Genomic DNA, 18384 nt, shown 5'->3' with positions numbered 1-18384 from the left:
TACCTTAATCATTTATGAGGTGTGGCTATTAAATAACAAGACAAGGTGCACTGTGAATCATGTACTCGTAGCAGTGGGATAGGCTTGCACTGTGAATGACCTTGAAGGATATGGAAGCAGTTGAGATCAGCATTGTTCGCTGTCACTCGTAGTTAGTCTGTAGGCAGTTATAAAAGAAACATATGTAAAGTCGCTTTGCCGGAATAACGTCTAATGTTAAATTCGAGCAGTGCTCGAATCTCAAATTCCTTGTGAAATTGAAGAAATCACCGACTGAGTGTGTGAAACTGTTGTATGAGGTGTACGGTGATAATGTAATGTCATGTGTGCGAATGTTTGAATGGCACAAACGCTTTGCTGAAGGTCGAGAAAACGTTGAAGATGATGAATGACCAGGTCGCCCTGTTACAGCAGGAACCGAACAAAACGTTGTGAAAATTAATGAAATTGTCTGCAACAATTGTCAATTAAGCATTCAAATGATAGCAGACATGGTGTACATTGATAAGGAGACTGAATGACAAATTTTGCATGGCAAAATTGTTCCCAAAAACTTCTGTCGGTAGCAGAAAGATGTCTGGAAACAAATTTGCACTGACATCATGGAACGGTTGACAACGGAGTCAGACTTGCAGGAGAAGATCGCCAATGTGATGAAATGTGGATTTTCCAGTACAATCCAGAAACAAAGAAACAATCGATGCACTGGAAAACTTCCATGTCACTGAGAATGAAAAAAACAAGAATGAGAAGTCAAAACTGAAGGCAATGGGGATCGTTTTTTTTTTTTTTTTTTTATATCAATGACGTGGTAGTGGTTGAATGGGTACCAGAGGGTCAGACAGTTAACCAACATTATTACCTTGAGGTTCTGGCCAAGCTGAGAGAACGAGTGAGGAAGAAGAGATCCAATCTGTGGAAGATCAACACTTGGATTCTCCATCAGGACATCTCCCGGTGATGGACCATCCACCTTACTTGCCGGACTTAGCTCCATGTCCGGCGAGTAAGGTGGTATGACTATATGGGTGGATGAGGTAAAGTGGACCAATGGATGAGGTAAGGGAGAAAAAGGCAGTGCTACTGAAGCAGATAACACCTAATGATTTGCAGCACTGCTTCCAACAATGGAAAATTCGTATGCAACAGTGCATAGATAGAGGAGGGGAGTATGCTGAAGGGGATAACAATTAAGTTGTATACAATTGTAATAATAAACCACATTTTTGCAACCAGTCTCGTTATTTAATAGCCACACCTCGTACACACATAATTTTTTATTTTTTATTTTAAATTAATTAATTTTTTTTTTTTTTGGTGACACCTCCAGGGAGTCCAAAGACTCATTGAGAGAGGGCACCTACTCTACTTCTCCATCTCCAATGCATTTACTGCCTACCCACCACTAGCATTTTCACAGACAATCACAAACATCCATGCCCATGGCGGGCTTCGATAGGAGAGTGGATAGCACTCTCGTGCTAACCACATCCGACTGTTTTGGCTGGAGAGTGGGTATGCTAACCACTTGACCAACCAGGCCAGGTTATTCAAAGTTGTCATATGATTAACCATCTCTCATGAATGCATGAATTATTCCTCCAAATGGAGACAGCGGTCACCTTATTTATATACAAATTCTCAGATATTATTACTAGATCCAATAATCTTGCAACATGAATCCCTTTCATCATTTACTATTTACTAGGCATTTAATAGGAACATGTGCAGTATGCATAATACTAATTTTTTAAATGACAGTTTCATACATGAAATACTCCCATGTATTTCGCTCAATATATCATGAGCATCATGCAAGGAAAAAGCAGAATTGACTATAGCATTTAATTTATGAAGACATGAACAAATCATACAGCATATGCATACTTCCACATGTCTCAGTTGCAGCTGTACAAGTACAGGAGGAAACACTATGGGAAATAGGTATAGTTATGTAATTAAAAAAATATAAAAAATTAATAGCTAAGTATACAGTCTTTGATTAAAATTAAGACAGTGGCATAGGTTTCGCCTGATTCAAGAAATAGATGATTAAATTTAAACCTACTGTAGTGTAACAGCTTTGATTCCAGTGAACTCTGTGCCTAGTGTTGATGACATGAGAAACATGGTCTGAACAATCTTGATGTTCTTGGACTCTAATTAGAGAAGAATGGCCAGTCTGTCCAAAGTAGCAAAGATGACAAGAACAGGGTATTGATAAACACTAGGCAAGGAAAGAGGTTATAATTTATCCTTAATAGGTGGTAAGAAAGATTATAATTTCCAGACTGGTTTGAAGCTGGTATACAGATTATACTATTATTATTATTATTATTACCCAAGACCCCATGGAGTCAATGACTCATCTAGGAGGTCCTTTTATCAAACACACAGCTCATCATACCATGCTTTAAATGCACTCAAATTCTCTACAAACACCATACTCTCAGGCAAGGCATTCCAATCAATCACAACTCTGCATGAAAAAAAATTGCTTCTCACTCCCCTACTCACACCCTCCTTATGCAGCTTCCAGGGATGACCTCTGGTTCTCCCCTGATCTCCCACTATTTTCTGTAGAACCTCTCCAGCATTGATCCTATAACAACTCCTTAATAACTTGTAGGTCTCTATCATATCTCCCCTCTTCCTCCTATCCACCAGACTCTGCAAATTGCATCTTCTCAATCTTTCCTCATACTCAACATTCCAGAGGTTAGAAACTACCTTAGTCAGTCGCCTCTGGACCCTTTCCAATATCCTTCTGAAAACCAGGTGACCAAATCTGGGCACAATAGTCCATGTGTGGCCTAATCAAAGCCTTATACAATGGAACAAGAATCTCCCTACTTCTACAAGTCAGTGTCTCCTCCACATCATTCCCAGAAGCCTTTGTGTTGTCTTCACAATTTTGGCTATGAGTCCCCTAAATTTCAGATCCTTATCCACTATCACCCCCAGATCTCTTATTTCCTCCACCTCCTACAATATATCCTCACCAAGCACAAATTCTGCATCCCATTTTTGTTTTCCAAATTTTGAAACCTTACATTTTGCAACATTGAACTCGTATCCCCATTCTCGTGTCCAATCACTGAATTTATTCAAGTTTTCTTGTAAGGTCACAACATCTTCTCTACTCTTTATGGTTCGTCCCAACTTTGCATCATCTGCAAACAACTGAATATCTCCATCCTTTTACTCCAACCTCCATTTTTGTAGAGAGTCCTTGCTATTCGTTCAGAAGTCCCTTTAAAGTAGGATATGTGGATCCTTTTAACATCAAATTGCAGTCCGGCAGAGGGATGATAATTATCAATTATTTTCTATATTGTGGTTTTGTTATATCCATAGTGGTAGAGTGAGTTTTATTTAATTTTTCTAACAGAAGAGAGTGAGAGGAAGAAATTGTGCATGTTCAGTGCATGAGGCTTTTCATAATACATGATATGAAGCTGTGTGGATATATCTGTATGTAAAGGCATGGCTTCTTGTATTAGAGTATCCAGAAAGGTAAGACTGTTGTTAGATTCGTACTCAATAGTGAACTTTATGCACATGTACAAGGAGTTAATTTTGTCCAAAAACTGAAGTAGTTTGGTTTTTGTCCAAAACCCAAGGTTTACAATCTGGTTTCAGGGTGAGACCAGATTGTAAAGACATCATCAACAAAACATAGCTAGATAAGGTCAAGGAGAAACGGGGATTAGAAATTTGGTCCCTTAAGTGTTCCATAAAGTCATCAGCTGAATCAGATGATATAGGACTGCCCATTGTGATACACCTGATTTGTTGAAACAGTTTATTTTGTAAAGTAAAGTAACCAGCATCAATAGTAAGCTTAAATAATTTAATGAGGTCATCAGAGAAATTTCCTTGTAAAAGTTTCTTGAAATGGTATGTTTATAAACAGAAAAGCTACATCAAAAGAAACCATCATTATGGTTTCATATTAATAGAGAAGTTGAGTCCAGGAGAAGTCAAGTGACTAGTGGTACAGCACATGGCTGAGTACTTGGTTCTCTGTTATTCAATTTGTATACATCAAAGATCCAGGAAATGATATGGCAGGAAACATTCAGTTGTTTGCTGATTATTTAAAACTGAGAAGTGAAATAGTAAACGAAGCAATCACTTTCATCATATGCTACTACTCATATCGCATCCTTTCTCCTTCCTCCAGTCAATATCCCAAGGAATCACCTTTAATGACAGAGCTGCTTGTAATTCATAAGGTTTATCTAACTATTCAGTTCACATCTCTCTTGAAATGATGTCTGAGGAGCCTGCGACTATGTCTTTTGTCCTGTTAGCATCTATCTCGCACTAAACAATGTCAAGCCTGTTATAGTTATTACTCATATTACTGCCACCATTATATTCTATTCATGAATAGAATATAATGGTGGATTATTACTATCCCTGTAGGATTATTAATGTATTTAGATGCATCTGCCGTAATTAATTTTGTAGATTAATAGTGTAAATTTCTCTATGAAGACAAATGTTAAACATGAACGCGATTTATTTTGTTTTATACAGGTGCATCTTGGTAAATATTTAAATATGAGAAATTAATGCAAAGAAATATGTTTTTATTATGAAAGATAAATGGTTGTTAAGGTATTGAAAAAGACAGAATTCAGGACTAGGTGGATAGGAATATGATACTTTATAAGGGGCAACATGGTTCTGTGAAGGGTAGGTCTTGCCTTTTGCTAACTTTTTATAATAAAGTGACAATGGAGTTGAATAAGAGAAGATGCTGCTGGATTTTGCAAAAGCATTTAATAGGATTCCACATAGAACTCTGTTACATAAATTAGAGTAAATGGGAATGGATATGAGTCTGGTGAGATTATAGGGTGACGGATGGATAGATATCAGTGGTTTATGGAGGAGTTGCATCCAGGAGAAGGTAGGTGACTAGTGGTGTATACCATATGGTTCAATACTTAGTACTCTGTTGTTTAATTTGTACATCAATGATATAGGAAATAAAGCCATGTGAAATATTCAGTTGTTTGCAAAACTGGGGAGAGCAATAATAAATGAAGATGATATAGAGATCCTGCAGGAAGACTTAAACAGACTAGCAGTATGGACAAAGGTAAATGGCTTAATTTAAAAATCAAGCTGTAAATGGAGGAAGACATTATAATACCAATTAATGATGAAAGTCATGTAAAAATTTCTATTTGCAGAATTTTGGTCTATGTTTTTAAACGAAGTGTTTTTAAATGGTGTATAGTGTGACTTCTGTTGCGAATTATGTTACATTTTTTTTCAGTAATACAAGTGGTGCTGCTTTTGAAGTTTGGTTGTTGATTGTATTGTGTTATTTTTGGGTTACCGAGACGGCGAGGTCAGAGTAGGAAGCATCTATGGTGGAAGAGAAGAAGAAGATAAGTTTTCGTATTTAGTTATTTAGAATAGTTAAATATAGTTTATACTTATAGTATTGCATAAGTAAATTAGCTTACAGTAGAGCATATAACATAGTATAGTAGAGGGTTTAGTATTTAGCATTTAGTTGTAGTAGTTCCTCTGCACTCTTTGAATGATGGTGACAGCTGCAGCTCCAATTACAAACGGTGTGTCACCAAGTCCTCCCCCATTTAATGACTCTATTTTGCATAACATACTACAGGATTTTGTAGCATGCAGTGCTTGTGGTATGTATGTGTGCTGGCATTTGGATATGTGGTGAGTGAGAGAAGGGGAAATTTTGCAAAATACAGACATGCACAAAATGTAGCCAATGGGAGGAACTTAGTGAGTTAGATATTACAATAATCGACCTCATTGCATCAGGGGTGGGAGAATCTCAACCTAGAGAGATGAGTAGCATGATAGAGGGTGAGAATAACAAGCGGAATATAAATGAAAAAATAAGAGTGGGGAACATAGAAAGCTTGAATGATTGTGAAGTTCTTCGGAGGTCGTCTTGATTGGGAGGATGAATTGCGATCAAGAGTGGCTAACTTGCAGAGACAGAGATAGATGAGCGGAAAGAGGAGGTGGAATGTCTCGGGAATGAGATGAGAAGTATGAAAGATGAGATAAGGCAAATCAGAGTAGGCGTGAGAGAGAGTTATGGGAATAATAAAAGAGGAGAGAGAATAGAAACAGTAGAAGAGAGATAGAGAGAGAGAGAGAGAGAGAGAGAGAGTTATTGGTAAATATTTAGAGTAGGATAGAAACAATAGAAGACAGGGAATGAGAGAGAGTTATGGAAATGACAGAAGAAGAGAGAATGGAAACAGTCGAAGAGAGGGAATGAGAAGAATGCGAGGGAGTGCTGGAACCAGGGATAGCGTGATGGCAGGACAGTGGGTGAGTAGGGGGGCACAGAGAGAAAGGGTTACCAGGTGAGCAATCAAGGAACAGAGTGGTAAGAGGCACTGTATGGAAACTCGATGATCTGTGGTGTGCAAGATAGGATGCCAGAGGAGTGTTTCCTGGAGGAAAGATAGAAAGTGTGGCTATGGAATTAAGCATGGTGAAAGTGTGGATGAGATGATTGTGATGGTCGGCATGAATGACTTGAGAGGCAGTGTAAATCAGAATGTAAATGGAGGGCGGAATTGGATGGCTGGGATATCATTAGTGCTTGGGAAATTGTGAAGGAATATTTGTTAGCAGCAATAGTAAGCTGTATTCCATGAGTGAAATGACACAATTTGGTGTAAAGTGGATGACAAACAATATCAAACAGGAACTGCAGGTGAAAAAGAGGTTATGGAAGACAGATAAGGAGAGGTGGAGCACAGATGCACGAAGAATATAAGACTCAGGAAAAGAGAGTGACTAATATTGTAAGAAAAACGTAGCTGGAATATGAGAAGAGACTGGCACTAAGATCCAAAGATAATTCCAGGGAATTTTTTGAAAGAGCAGTGGTATATTTTCTTTACTATATAATTAATCAAGTATCTAAACTGTATAAAATTTTATCTGCAAATACTTACGGTCAATTGTATCTGCAAACACTTCTCCATAGAGCATGAAATAAGGCAAAAAGAATATATTACGTGCAAGTCTCCAAGAAGGCTCTTCATTGGGATACAAAATTGCTTGCCTTGCAACTCCATAACTCATTAAAACAACCAGTAATAACACCACAAAGTATATCATATCAATCACCTGAAAGAAAACAGCACAATGTACTATTTCCTTATTTATTTATTTATTTATCATTTATATAGGATCATTCCATGTACAGATGTACCAAAGCATGTTTGGCTACATAAACAAATACTGGATATTTAATTTTCAATTCAATCCAGGCATACCAAAATAAATTTTAAACATTTTTAATTAAATTTTATAAGAAGAAATGTTGTGAACAAAGAATACACTCATTAAAAACTGATTTTATAAAAGATTGTATGCTGAAGTTATTGGTCAACCGTTAAAACTAATTGGCCTAACCTCTAGAGTGGAAAAATCTTACTATATCAAAGCTAGAGTCCTGTTATTATTATTATCTATTAGGTTACAACATTAAATTAAGCAGGAGAGCAACATGTTCACACAAAAAAAGTTATTCAGATAAGCATACATATACATATAAATTTAAACAAACCAGTATGGATGGTGGCCAATAAAAGCTGAAAAACTGCTTAGAGGCCTAAGGATCCTCTCCTTCCCCATTGGATCACCCTGGAGTTTATTGCATCTATTGCACCTGTAACTTACCTTATATTCAGGAATTGGACAAACATTCCCTATTCATAAAAAAGAACACAAATGACACATTAAATTTAACAATTTTAGTGAAGCAGGCCTACTCTTAACACCTTGCACCAAATTGACTGGAAAAATTGGATACAAAAACTTGATATAAATGGAAATTTAAAAAAGCCTGTGAAATTTTAATTAACTGCCCTAATCTTAACAATTATGGTGGCATAAATTATTATTATTATTATTATTATTATTCAGACCTCCATGGAGTCAAGAGATTCATTGTGGGAGGACCTTTCTAGGAAACACAAAGTCTATCATACCACTCCTTGAACTCAATGACTGTTCTTGTTCTCACTACTCTATCAGGCAATGCATTCCATGGTTCAACCACCCTCCAAGTAAAGAAACCACTCCTCACCCTCTTGCTCACAGCTTCCTTTCGTAACTTCCAGGGATGGCCCCTTGTCATCGCTCCTTCCCGGTTCCACCAAGTGAAAGAACTCCCCAGTGTCAACAATGTAACTGCCTCTCAACAGTTTAAAAGTCTCAATCATATCACCTCTCCTTCTTCTTCTATCTACCAAACTCTGCAGTCCACATTCCCTCAGCCGATCCTCATAACTAACATTGTACAGTCCTGAAACCATCTTTGTTATCCGCCTCTGTACCCTTTCGAAAGTTAATTTATCCACTTCAAATCCTGGGGACCAAATTTGAGAACAATAGTCTAAGTGTGATCTGATCAGAGTCTTATACAATAGAAATAACTCTTTTATCTCTACAGGTCAGCATCCTTCTCAGTATTGCAGAAATCCACTGGGTTACCTTCACCACCTTTGCAATAGCTTCCTGAATTTCAGTTTTCTATCAATCATCACAATGATGTGAAGCAAACAACTGAATATCCCTTTGCAATCCATTGACAAAGTCATTGATATAAAGGGTAAACAATACTGGTCCCAGTACCGAACACTGTGGAACCCCAGTAGTAAACTTCTGCCTCCTTGATATTGTCTCAGCATACACAACTCTCTGATACCTAGAATCAGAGAGTTGCAAGGGGATATTCAGTTGTTTGCTTCACATCATTGTGATGAGGTGCCAGTTATCACAACTCTCTGATACCTGACACCTCAGACAGCCAATCCTGAATCAAGTTGACTACCCTGACATCTAAACCCATGTGCTGCAACTTAAGTATCAGCTTATCATGTGGTATCCTATCAAATGCCTTTGCAAAATCCAAAAAAATGGCAGTATATGCCTTTTTCTCATCAACTGCTATTGTCACTTTATTATAAAAGGCAATCATATTATTATAGCAAGAGCACCCCTTAACAAATCCATGTTGATTCTCACAGATAACATTACCCTCATCTGCCCAAATCTGTATATGGTCCCTCACTAATTTCTCCAAGACATAACAACTACTGATGACACACAAACTGGCCTCTAATTAGACATCTCCAGTCTGCTACTGCCCTTATGCAATGCCACTATCTTACCTTTCTTCCATTCCCTGGGTACCTTTCCCATAGTCAGACTTTTATTCAAAAGCCAGGTCAACGGAGCTGTCAGTTCTTTAGCACATTCTCTCAAAATCTGTGGTGAAATACCATCCAGTCCAACAGCTTTACACTTTACACAACACACTCTCCTCTTGCACCTCTAAACCTCGAACCTGCCCTATCTTTCTAGGTTATTAAAACCTATTTCTTCAGGACGAAATATTCCAATAATGTGTTCATTGAAGAACTCCACTATGTCCTCTGCATCAGTCACTCTATTCCCATTTTTATCCCACAATGTCATTTCTTCTCCTACTGGTCACATAGCTAAAAAATTCCCTAGGATTTTCTTTGGATCTTAATGCCAATCTCTTCTCATATTCCAGTTTTGCCTTCCTCACCATACTAGTCACTCTACTGGCCTGAATCTTATATTCCTCATGCATCTGCCCTCCACCTTATATCTCTTCCATAATCTCTTTTTCAACTGCAGTCCCTGTTTGATATTGTCATCCACTTTACACCAAATTGTGTCGGCTTCTTCACTCGTGGAATAGAGATTACTATTGCTACTAACAAATATTTCTTCACAATTTCCCAAGCACTAATGATAACCTGGCCTTCCAATTCCACCCTCCATGGAATTGCCCCAAGTTGAGATCTAAGACTATTATAATCACCTGCCTTATTTCCACATACGTTCCCGTTTCTTTGATACTCCTGCATGTCTATTCATCTTCCAAGTCAAAACCATGTGGTCTCTCTCTTTCCAACTAGGGGAAGAGATGTCATCTCAGTTATTATTAGCTCTTCTGATGCTGTGACCAAATCCAAAACTCTTGAACCTCTTGTTCCCTCTATTACATGTTGCCTAAACATTTGTCCCTCAAAAATTCTAGAAGTTCCATTCTATTATTACTACATGCATTTTCCTCTTCCCAGCTTATACTGCTGTAGTTAAAATCTCCCATAACAATCATTCCTCTTGCACTTGCCAAGCTCAACTGCCTAAACATCTCCTGCTTCCCGCCCTCTGTACTCCTTGGTTTGTAGCAACACCCCACTAAATATCCTTCTTTCCCACCTCTACCTTACACTATATGCTTTCAAAACCATTAGCGTCACTGCCTTCCAAAGCCTCTACTCTTACAGGACATAAGTCATCACTTTTCATAAGCAGTACTCCACCATTACGTTTTCCCTTTCTATCCTGCCCCAAAATGCTTACCCTACTACTTCTATTCCTGTTATTATATCATCTTCCCTCAACCACGTCTCAGAGATTATTGGCCAGATTTGTGGTGCTGATGCTATCAGTGTCACAAATTCATCTCCTTTATTCCGGATACTCCTAGCATTAGTATAAAGCATAAAATTGTCACTGCTTCTATACCTATCATTATCTCCTCTAGAACCCACTGGACTCAGTGTTACTTTGTGTCGTCCCACTTTCCCCAAGCACCCATTCCCACAAGAGGCCACCCCTGCTGCCATCCATCATCTCATCCACCCCTGGGAATTCCAGTTTCCCTGCACTGATACACCAACTCGTTCAGAAAATAGCAATCTCTCCAGATGCCTACGTCCTTCCTCATTCAAATGATGTAAGCGGTCTCTCGCATACAGTTCCTTTCTGTCCTCAAATGCTCTCCAAGCATCCACATATTCCAATCCTCTGTTCTGACACATTCTGGCTATTATGCTATTCATTATTACTGCTCTTCTTCTCAGCTTGTCACATACCTGAGCAACACACATACAATCTTTCCTCTCTACGTTTTCTTTCGTACAACCTCAAGCAAGAATCTCAGATCTCTTGCCACCCGATTTACATTGCCTCTGAAGTCATTCATGCCCACCGTCACAATCATCTCATCCACCCTTTCACCCCGTTTAATTGCCATAACCACACTCTCTATCATTCCTCCAGGCAAACACTCCTCTGGCATCCTATCTTGCACACCACAGATCATCAAGTCTCCATACATCACAGCTCTTACCACTTTGTTCCTTGACTGCACCCATGCATCCCTCACTCTCTCTCCTCTAACTCTTTCACTCTGTGTTCCCCTACTTACCTGCTGTCCTGGCATCACTCTATCCCTGGTTCCAACACTCCCTTGCATTCTTCTAATTCTCTATATGTTTCCATTCTCTCATTCCCATGTTCCCTCTCTTCTATTGCTCCTATTCTCTCCTCTTCTATTGCTCCTATTCTCTCCTCTTCTATCACTCCAATACCTCTCTCTTACTGTTTCTATTCTCTTCTATCATTCCCATAGCTCTCTCTCTCTCTCTCTCTCACTCCTACTCTGATTTGCCTTGCATTCATCTCTTCCATTAGCCTATTCTCATCTTTCATACTTCTCATCTCATTCCCCAGACATTCCACCACCTCTCTCAGCTCATCTATCTTTATCTCTGCAAGTTAGTCACTCTTACTTGGCATTCCTCCTCCCAATCATGACCATCTCTGAAAACTTCACAATCGTTCAAGCCTTCCACACTCCCCACTCTTAATTCTTCTTTCATATTTCGCTGCTCGTTATTCTCACTTATCACACTACTCGTCTCTCAAAAATCTCCAGCTCCTGACGCAATGAGATCAGATATCGTAGCATCTAACTCACTGAATAAAAATCCCAAGAATTTGGATGGTACACATTCAGCCCACTTAGTTCTTGAAGTTTTCCGGCAAACCTTGACTTCAGGACTCTAAGCAATTTTACAGCTTTTATTGGCCACCATTCATACTGTTTTTTTTTTAAATTTATTATATGAGTAACTTTTTTGTGTAAACAGGTTGCTCTTTAAGCTTAATTTAATTTCGTAATAATAGATAATAATAATAATAGGACTCTAGCTTAGATGTAGCAAGTTTTTTTTTTTCTCCACTAAAGATCAGGCCAATAGTTTTAATGGTTGACCAGTAACTTTAGCATACCATGTAGATTGTAGTGCAGCGTGTTTCTCTGTATGTATATATATATATATATATATATATATATATATATATATATATATATATATATATATATATACATACATATATATATATATATGTATTTCTCTGTATGTATATATCCAGACCTGTTGACCTTAATGTGAAGGTCAAAATACAGAGTGATTATTCTGATTTATATTAAACTGAAGTTTTATTTAACATGGTGGTTGTTTCCATAATTTCTAAGATGTATGGTTAGCAAGGATATTTACGACTAGATTCCGTGCTTGGAGGGTGGTGAATGGGTGGAATGTATTAAAAGTGATAGTTGTGAAATGCTTTGTCAATGAACAATTTCAAGGAGAGGTATGATAAGCATTATGTGAGTAGAGGCCTCCTGCAATGAGTCTTTGACTCTACAAAGATGCCCGAGAGATAATAATAATAATAAAATCTGAATATCTTTTAAGTGTAGTGTAGATTAAATAAACAAAAACAGTTTGAAAATGAGAAGAACAGTATCTGAGATAAGTAACATAATAGTCTGAAAAAAACAGTAATAATAAGAAATTTGGAAAAGGAAGTATACATTAGCAACACTATCTGCAAAGAGGAAATCTCAGATAACTTATTCTACTCTTTTACCATTCTCCAAACAATCCTTATGCAACTACTGGGATAATCCTTGTTCTTTCTTGTCTTGTGACATGGAATATACAGGGTGATTCTAAATTATTGTTGGGATTTCCTTGGCCTATAATTTTCAAACACAAAACACAGTCTCCTGTGGGATGAAGCTCATCTTCTTCATACAAGCAGGTTTAAATGTAAATGCCTTTTCAAAGAAAGTTGTGAAGCCCTTTTACATCAGCCTAACCTGAATCGGAATGATTGTTCCTCTCTCTCTCTCCCAAATGTTTGAGTGATTCTCATCTTGTATAGATATCAAAAATGGTTTAAACACGTAAGAGGATATTAGATTACTTAAGGGTCAAAGCTGTATAACTGAGAGGAGACCTCTACATAGCCTTTAAAGAAATGAGGAGAACTGACCAGGGCTTCTAACCTATGTCCAGTACTCACCTTCTTCATGTGCACCCTGTTTGGTATCTACCTGGATACTAAACGAACAAGGATGGGCTGGCAATTTGGGATTTAGCCGACCAAACTGTATTCTTATTGGCTTAAACCAATATACAAAATGATGGTACAACGTGAGAAAATTTCATGCCGGCTGGGGCGTCGCCGGTTTAACAAGGCCCCCTGTTGTTTTCGCCATGGAACCATGATGAACAATGAAAAGTCAGCTACTGGAACAAATCTGAAAGCACACCCCAACTAACATCACCAGAGTTCAAGATCAGTATTGTAAACATAAGAAGCCTGAATGGCAAAGAAATGGAGCTAGCTGAGGAATTAGATAAGTACCAGATCGACATAATAGAGGTAATCGAAACTAAAAAGACAAAAACTGGTGAGATCTTTCTGAGCAATAAATACAAAATGTTATATTCAGGAAATCACAATCAAGGAAAAGAAGGAGTAGCCATAGTATTCAACACAAAATACGAGGCTAATCTTCTTGAATAGCAGGCAGTCTCATGTAGAGTGATGTGGGCTGATATCAGAATGGGGAATTGGACAATGAGACTTATTTGTGCCTATGGTCCCACAGAAGGTTCTACTAAGGTAGAAGTGAAGGAATTTTTTAATGCTTTAGAAAAAGCAACTAACACAATGAAAAGGGAAAAGTCCTTGTTGGGGATCTAAATAGCAGAGTAGGAAATAATTGTCAGACATACAAAAATATTTTGGAAAAATTTGGAGAAAAGAGCAAAACTAATAATAATGGCAAATACCTGTCGGATTTCTGCTCAAGATATGGACTGGTCATTACTAACACCATGTTCCAACATAAAAATGCGCACAAATTCACACGGAGAGAAGAAACAAGGAATAAGAAAAGTCTTATTGAATATGTTATTGTAGATAGCGATGTTTTCTCCCTGGTGCAGGACACCAGAGTGTACAGAGGATTTGAAATTGGAAGTGATCACTATTTAGTCTTGAGCAGGATAAAATTGAATTTCCTTTGAAAAGAATAACATGTAAGAAAGTTTTAAAGCGAATAAAAGTTGAGCAGCTCTCAGATGTGAACTGTTGACTAAAATACACAAAGATTATTGAAGAAAAAATGAAAGAGTTTGAGAACAGGAACCAAACCTTGGAGATTCAGTGGCAAGCCTTGAAGAAAACCATGATTGATTCAGCCAGAGAGGCATGTGGTGAGGTTGTTTGCAAGGATAGAAAAATCAGAACTCCATGGTGGATACAGGAAGTTAAAGAGGCAGTGAACGAAAAGAAGAAAGCATATCAAAAGTTCTTGACAAATAAGTCAGCTTTTGCTCTTAGAGAATACAGAGACAAATGTAAGAAAGCAAAACACTGTGTAAAACTAGCTAAACAAAAGTCATGGAGGACTTTGGCAAGAACATAGAAAATAAATATCAAGAAGGTCGTAAGATATTCTGGAGGTTGTTGAAGAAGAAGAAGCTTAGAAATGGAGGAAGGAGTTAAAGATGAAAGGTGGCATGAAAACTGGAGAAAAAGATATACTTAAAGTATGGAGTAATTACTTCAAAAAATTGCTAAACGAAACAAGCAGTGATAGCACAGTGGCAAAAAACACTCAACAAGCATACAGTCAGGAATACATATCAATACTTGAAGTAGAAAAAGCCATCAAAGGCTTGAAATGTGGAAAGGCAGCAGGAGTAGATGATATTCGACCAGATATGCTGAAGTATGGTGGTATAAAAGTCTTACAGTGGTTGCACTGCATAGTTCAGAAAGCGTGGACAGAGGAACGAATTCCCGATGATTGGAGTAGAGCTCTCATAGTACCCATATATAAAAAGGGAAATAAAACTGAATGTGAGAATTACAGAGGTATTTCCCTACTGAGTGTTCCTGGCAAGATCTATGCAGGTATACTTGAGAAACGGTTGAGAAGAATTGTGGAAGAAAAGCTTGGTGAAGAACAAGCTGGATGCAGGCCAAATAGAGGCTGTCAGGATCAGATCTTCACTTTACGACAAATAGTTGAGAAAGCATGGGAATATAACAAAGATCTGTATTTAAGTTTTGTCGATCTGGAAAAGGCATATGACAAGGTGCCAAGAGAGAAGATATTCAATACACTACAGTTATATGGTGTGAATGGGGCATTATATTAAGCAATACTTAGTCTTTATTTGAGTTGTAAGTCAGCAGTTAGAATTGAAGGAAGTACAGGAAGTTGATTTAATGTTAAATCTAGTGTGAGGCAGGGATGTACACTGTCCCGTCTGTTATTCATTATCCATATGGATCATATTATGAAGGAAAGTGGTATTAAGCATGATATCAGAATTGGAGATGTTAATGTCAGCTCTTTGCTTTATGCAGATGATGTTATACTTCTAAATAAATCCGCTACAAGTTTGCAAGATTCCTGACTAAAATGAATAACTGCTGTAATAGATATGGTATGAAAATACAGCAATAAAAAGACAAAGACAATGAAAATAGGCAGAATCATTGAAAATGTCAACTGTGTTGTGAATGGGGAACCTGTAGAACAAGTAAAACATTTCAGCTACTTAGGCACGATTTTTAGTGAAGATGGTAAATTAAATATGGAGATAGACAACAAAATCAACAAAGCTGGTATGGTAGGAAGTCAAGTGAATAAATTCATATGGAATAAGAGAGTAATTATTCAGAACACTAAATTAGCTGTATACAAGACAGTGTTCAAACCAGTTTTAACTTATGGATCTGAGAGCTGGGTCAGAAGTAAAACACTTGACCAAAGACTAGAGACCGCAAACATGAGAGTCCTGAGAAAGATTAGAGGCATGAACCAATGGCAATATCATATTAAAAATGAGGATATTAGGAAAGAACTTGACAATGTCGTCATCCAGGAATGTGTTAGCAGAGCTAATCTCAGGTGGCATGGTCACTTAAACAGAATGGGCGAGGAAAGATTAGCAAAACAAGTGTTCTCTGCCAGGTTGGCAGGAAAAGACTCAGATGAAGACCAAAATATAGGTGGATTGATACAGTACGAAGTGCCTTAGACAATAGAAATATAAGATCTGATAATGTTGGAGTCTTGACAAGTAACAGACTGATTTGGAGGAAAATTGTAGATAGGAAGTTAGTAATGATGTAAATTTTGCATGTAGTACTATCATATCCTGTACACCCCTTGAGGGTACATGTCAGGAATTTGATGATGATGATAAGGATATTAGATCCAGCATTATTTCAAAGCCTAATGTAGAAACCATGAAAGTTTTGTAAAAATAAGCTGACCAGAGAGCTTATGGGAATACACTCACCAGCATTCACGAGTTGCTTTAACATGAACTACTTAGAAAACATAAATGCTACCCAAGCTTCTATATATTCACTTTTATTAGCCCATTTTAATAAGGTTTAACTGGCCTGACAACTGTTTCGAACTGGTTGATTCTCCTCAGAGACAAGGCAGAAACTTTAAGAGAGCAAAATTCTTATTCAGTAGTGTTTATGTTTTCTAAGTAGTCTGCACAAAGGAAACTCGTGAATGCTGGTGAGTGTATTCCCGTAAGCTAAGCTCTCTAGTCAACTTATTTTTACAAAACTTTCATGGTTTCTACATTTGGCTTTGAAATAATGGATCTAATATCCACTTTACTTATATAATTTTGCATCGCCAAATCGAAGCCTTTTGATTATTTATTTTAGTAAATACTTTCACACACCGAACAGATATTCGCTTACCAAAAATACGCCTCTGACATATAAAGTTCCTTTATATGTCAGAGGTGTATATATTTTAATAAGGTTTCACTGTCAGACCAGTGAAACCTTATTAAAATGGACTAATAGAAAGCAAATATATATCAAAATGGACTAATAGAAAGCAAATATATAGAAGCTTGGGCAGTGTTTATGTTTTCTAAGTAGTCTGTGCTAAGACAACTCATGAATGCTAGTGAGTGTATTCCCATAAGCGCTCTGGTCAACTTATTTTTATTAAACTTTCATGGTTTCTATATTTAGCTTTGAAATAATGCTGGATCTAATATGCTTTACTTATATAATTTTGCATCGCAAAATTGAAGTCTTTTGGCTCTTCATTTTAATAAATAGTTTAAACATTATTTATTTTTAATATTAATTTTTAGCATGTAGCAACCATTTTTAATTGGTCAACTGCTTGTTGTTTCCACACACTGGAAACAACAGTATGAAATCTTTGTACTTTCATCAAAGTTTATTACTATGGTTATTGTGTAATGTTGTTGATCTATGCATGTGATAGTGGAACCTCCCACAATGAGGCTTTTGAATTCATGGTGATATAGTGACATTCTTAATCTTTTTTTAAATGTATTTTTATTCAACACTTACCTCAGATGTAACAACATAAACTGTTGTATCCAAGGAAAATGTCCAGGTTTCCTTGTCTAGTTACAGTACTTGTAGAATGAATTACATTATTTATTCAGGTATTTGAATCAAAACAAAATTGTTGTCAGGAAAAGTGGTTATTTCAGTTGTTAAAAAGTCAGTTCTAGTAGGAATAGACTTAATGTAGTAAATTCTTTTCATCTATATTGTGCTGTCATTAGGTATAAAAATAACATAAAAAAAGAAACAATTATTTAAAGAATAATACAGAATGAAATGTATTTAAACATAAGAACTTAAAAAATAATTTAAAGGATTTAAAAAACACAGACTTGCCATTTTGCCAATCATTGTGACATAAGGTCCCAAATATTTATTAATATTAAGTATATCTAGTGTTCTGATATACCAATACATTATATCCACACAGTAGATTACTCTGCCTATATCACGAGATGATGGAAGGAGTCGTAATGTAAGTCCTACTAAGAAGAATATTATGAATACAAGATCACAAGGATTCCATTTCTTTTCCATCCACACTGAAATCTTCTGAGAAAAGCTAACAGGTTCTGAGCACACCACCTGAATAAAATAAGAAATGTGAAAACCAAAGAAATAAATAAAGACATAATACTGTATCTGCTCACACAATAGTCCATTCATAAACTAAGTTATTGTTAAACCCAATTTAGGAACATAAAAATAAGTAAAAACATATAATAACTACAGAAATCTATCGTTTATCTGTTGGGAAAGTGAATTTTTGTTCAGCAATTTGAAGGATCATTA

The 18384-nt window shown here is 36.9% G+C and overlaps 1 protein-coding gene across 1 annotated transcript in view; it reads right to left on the bottom strand.

The window, feature by feature from the left end:
* The window catches only part of Trpm (transient receptor potential cation channel, subfamily M), a 410993-nt gene that overhangs the window by 59960 nt on the left and 332649 nt on the right, over positions 1-18384 (bottom strand). Inside the window, 2 exon segments of the mRNA XM_090403483.1 lie at positions 6975-7149; positions 17929-18177. Of these exon segments, the coding sequence (XP_090259609.1) occupies positions 6975-7149; positions 17929-18177 (424 nt within the window).

This window comes from Typopeltis vanoorti, chromosome 14 (genome assembly GCF_054136105.1).
Source record: "Typopeltis vanoorti isolate ZY-2024b chromosome 14, IOZ_Tvanoo_1.0, whole genome shotgun sequence".
NCBI lineage: Eukaryota > Metazoa > Arthropoda > Arachnida > Uropygi > Thelyphonidae > Typopeltis > Typopeltis vanoorti.
The sequence above is the reverse complement of the archived record's forward strand: the minus strand, read 5'-3'. Positions and strand labels throughout refer to the sequence as shown.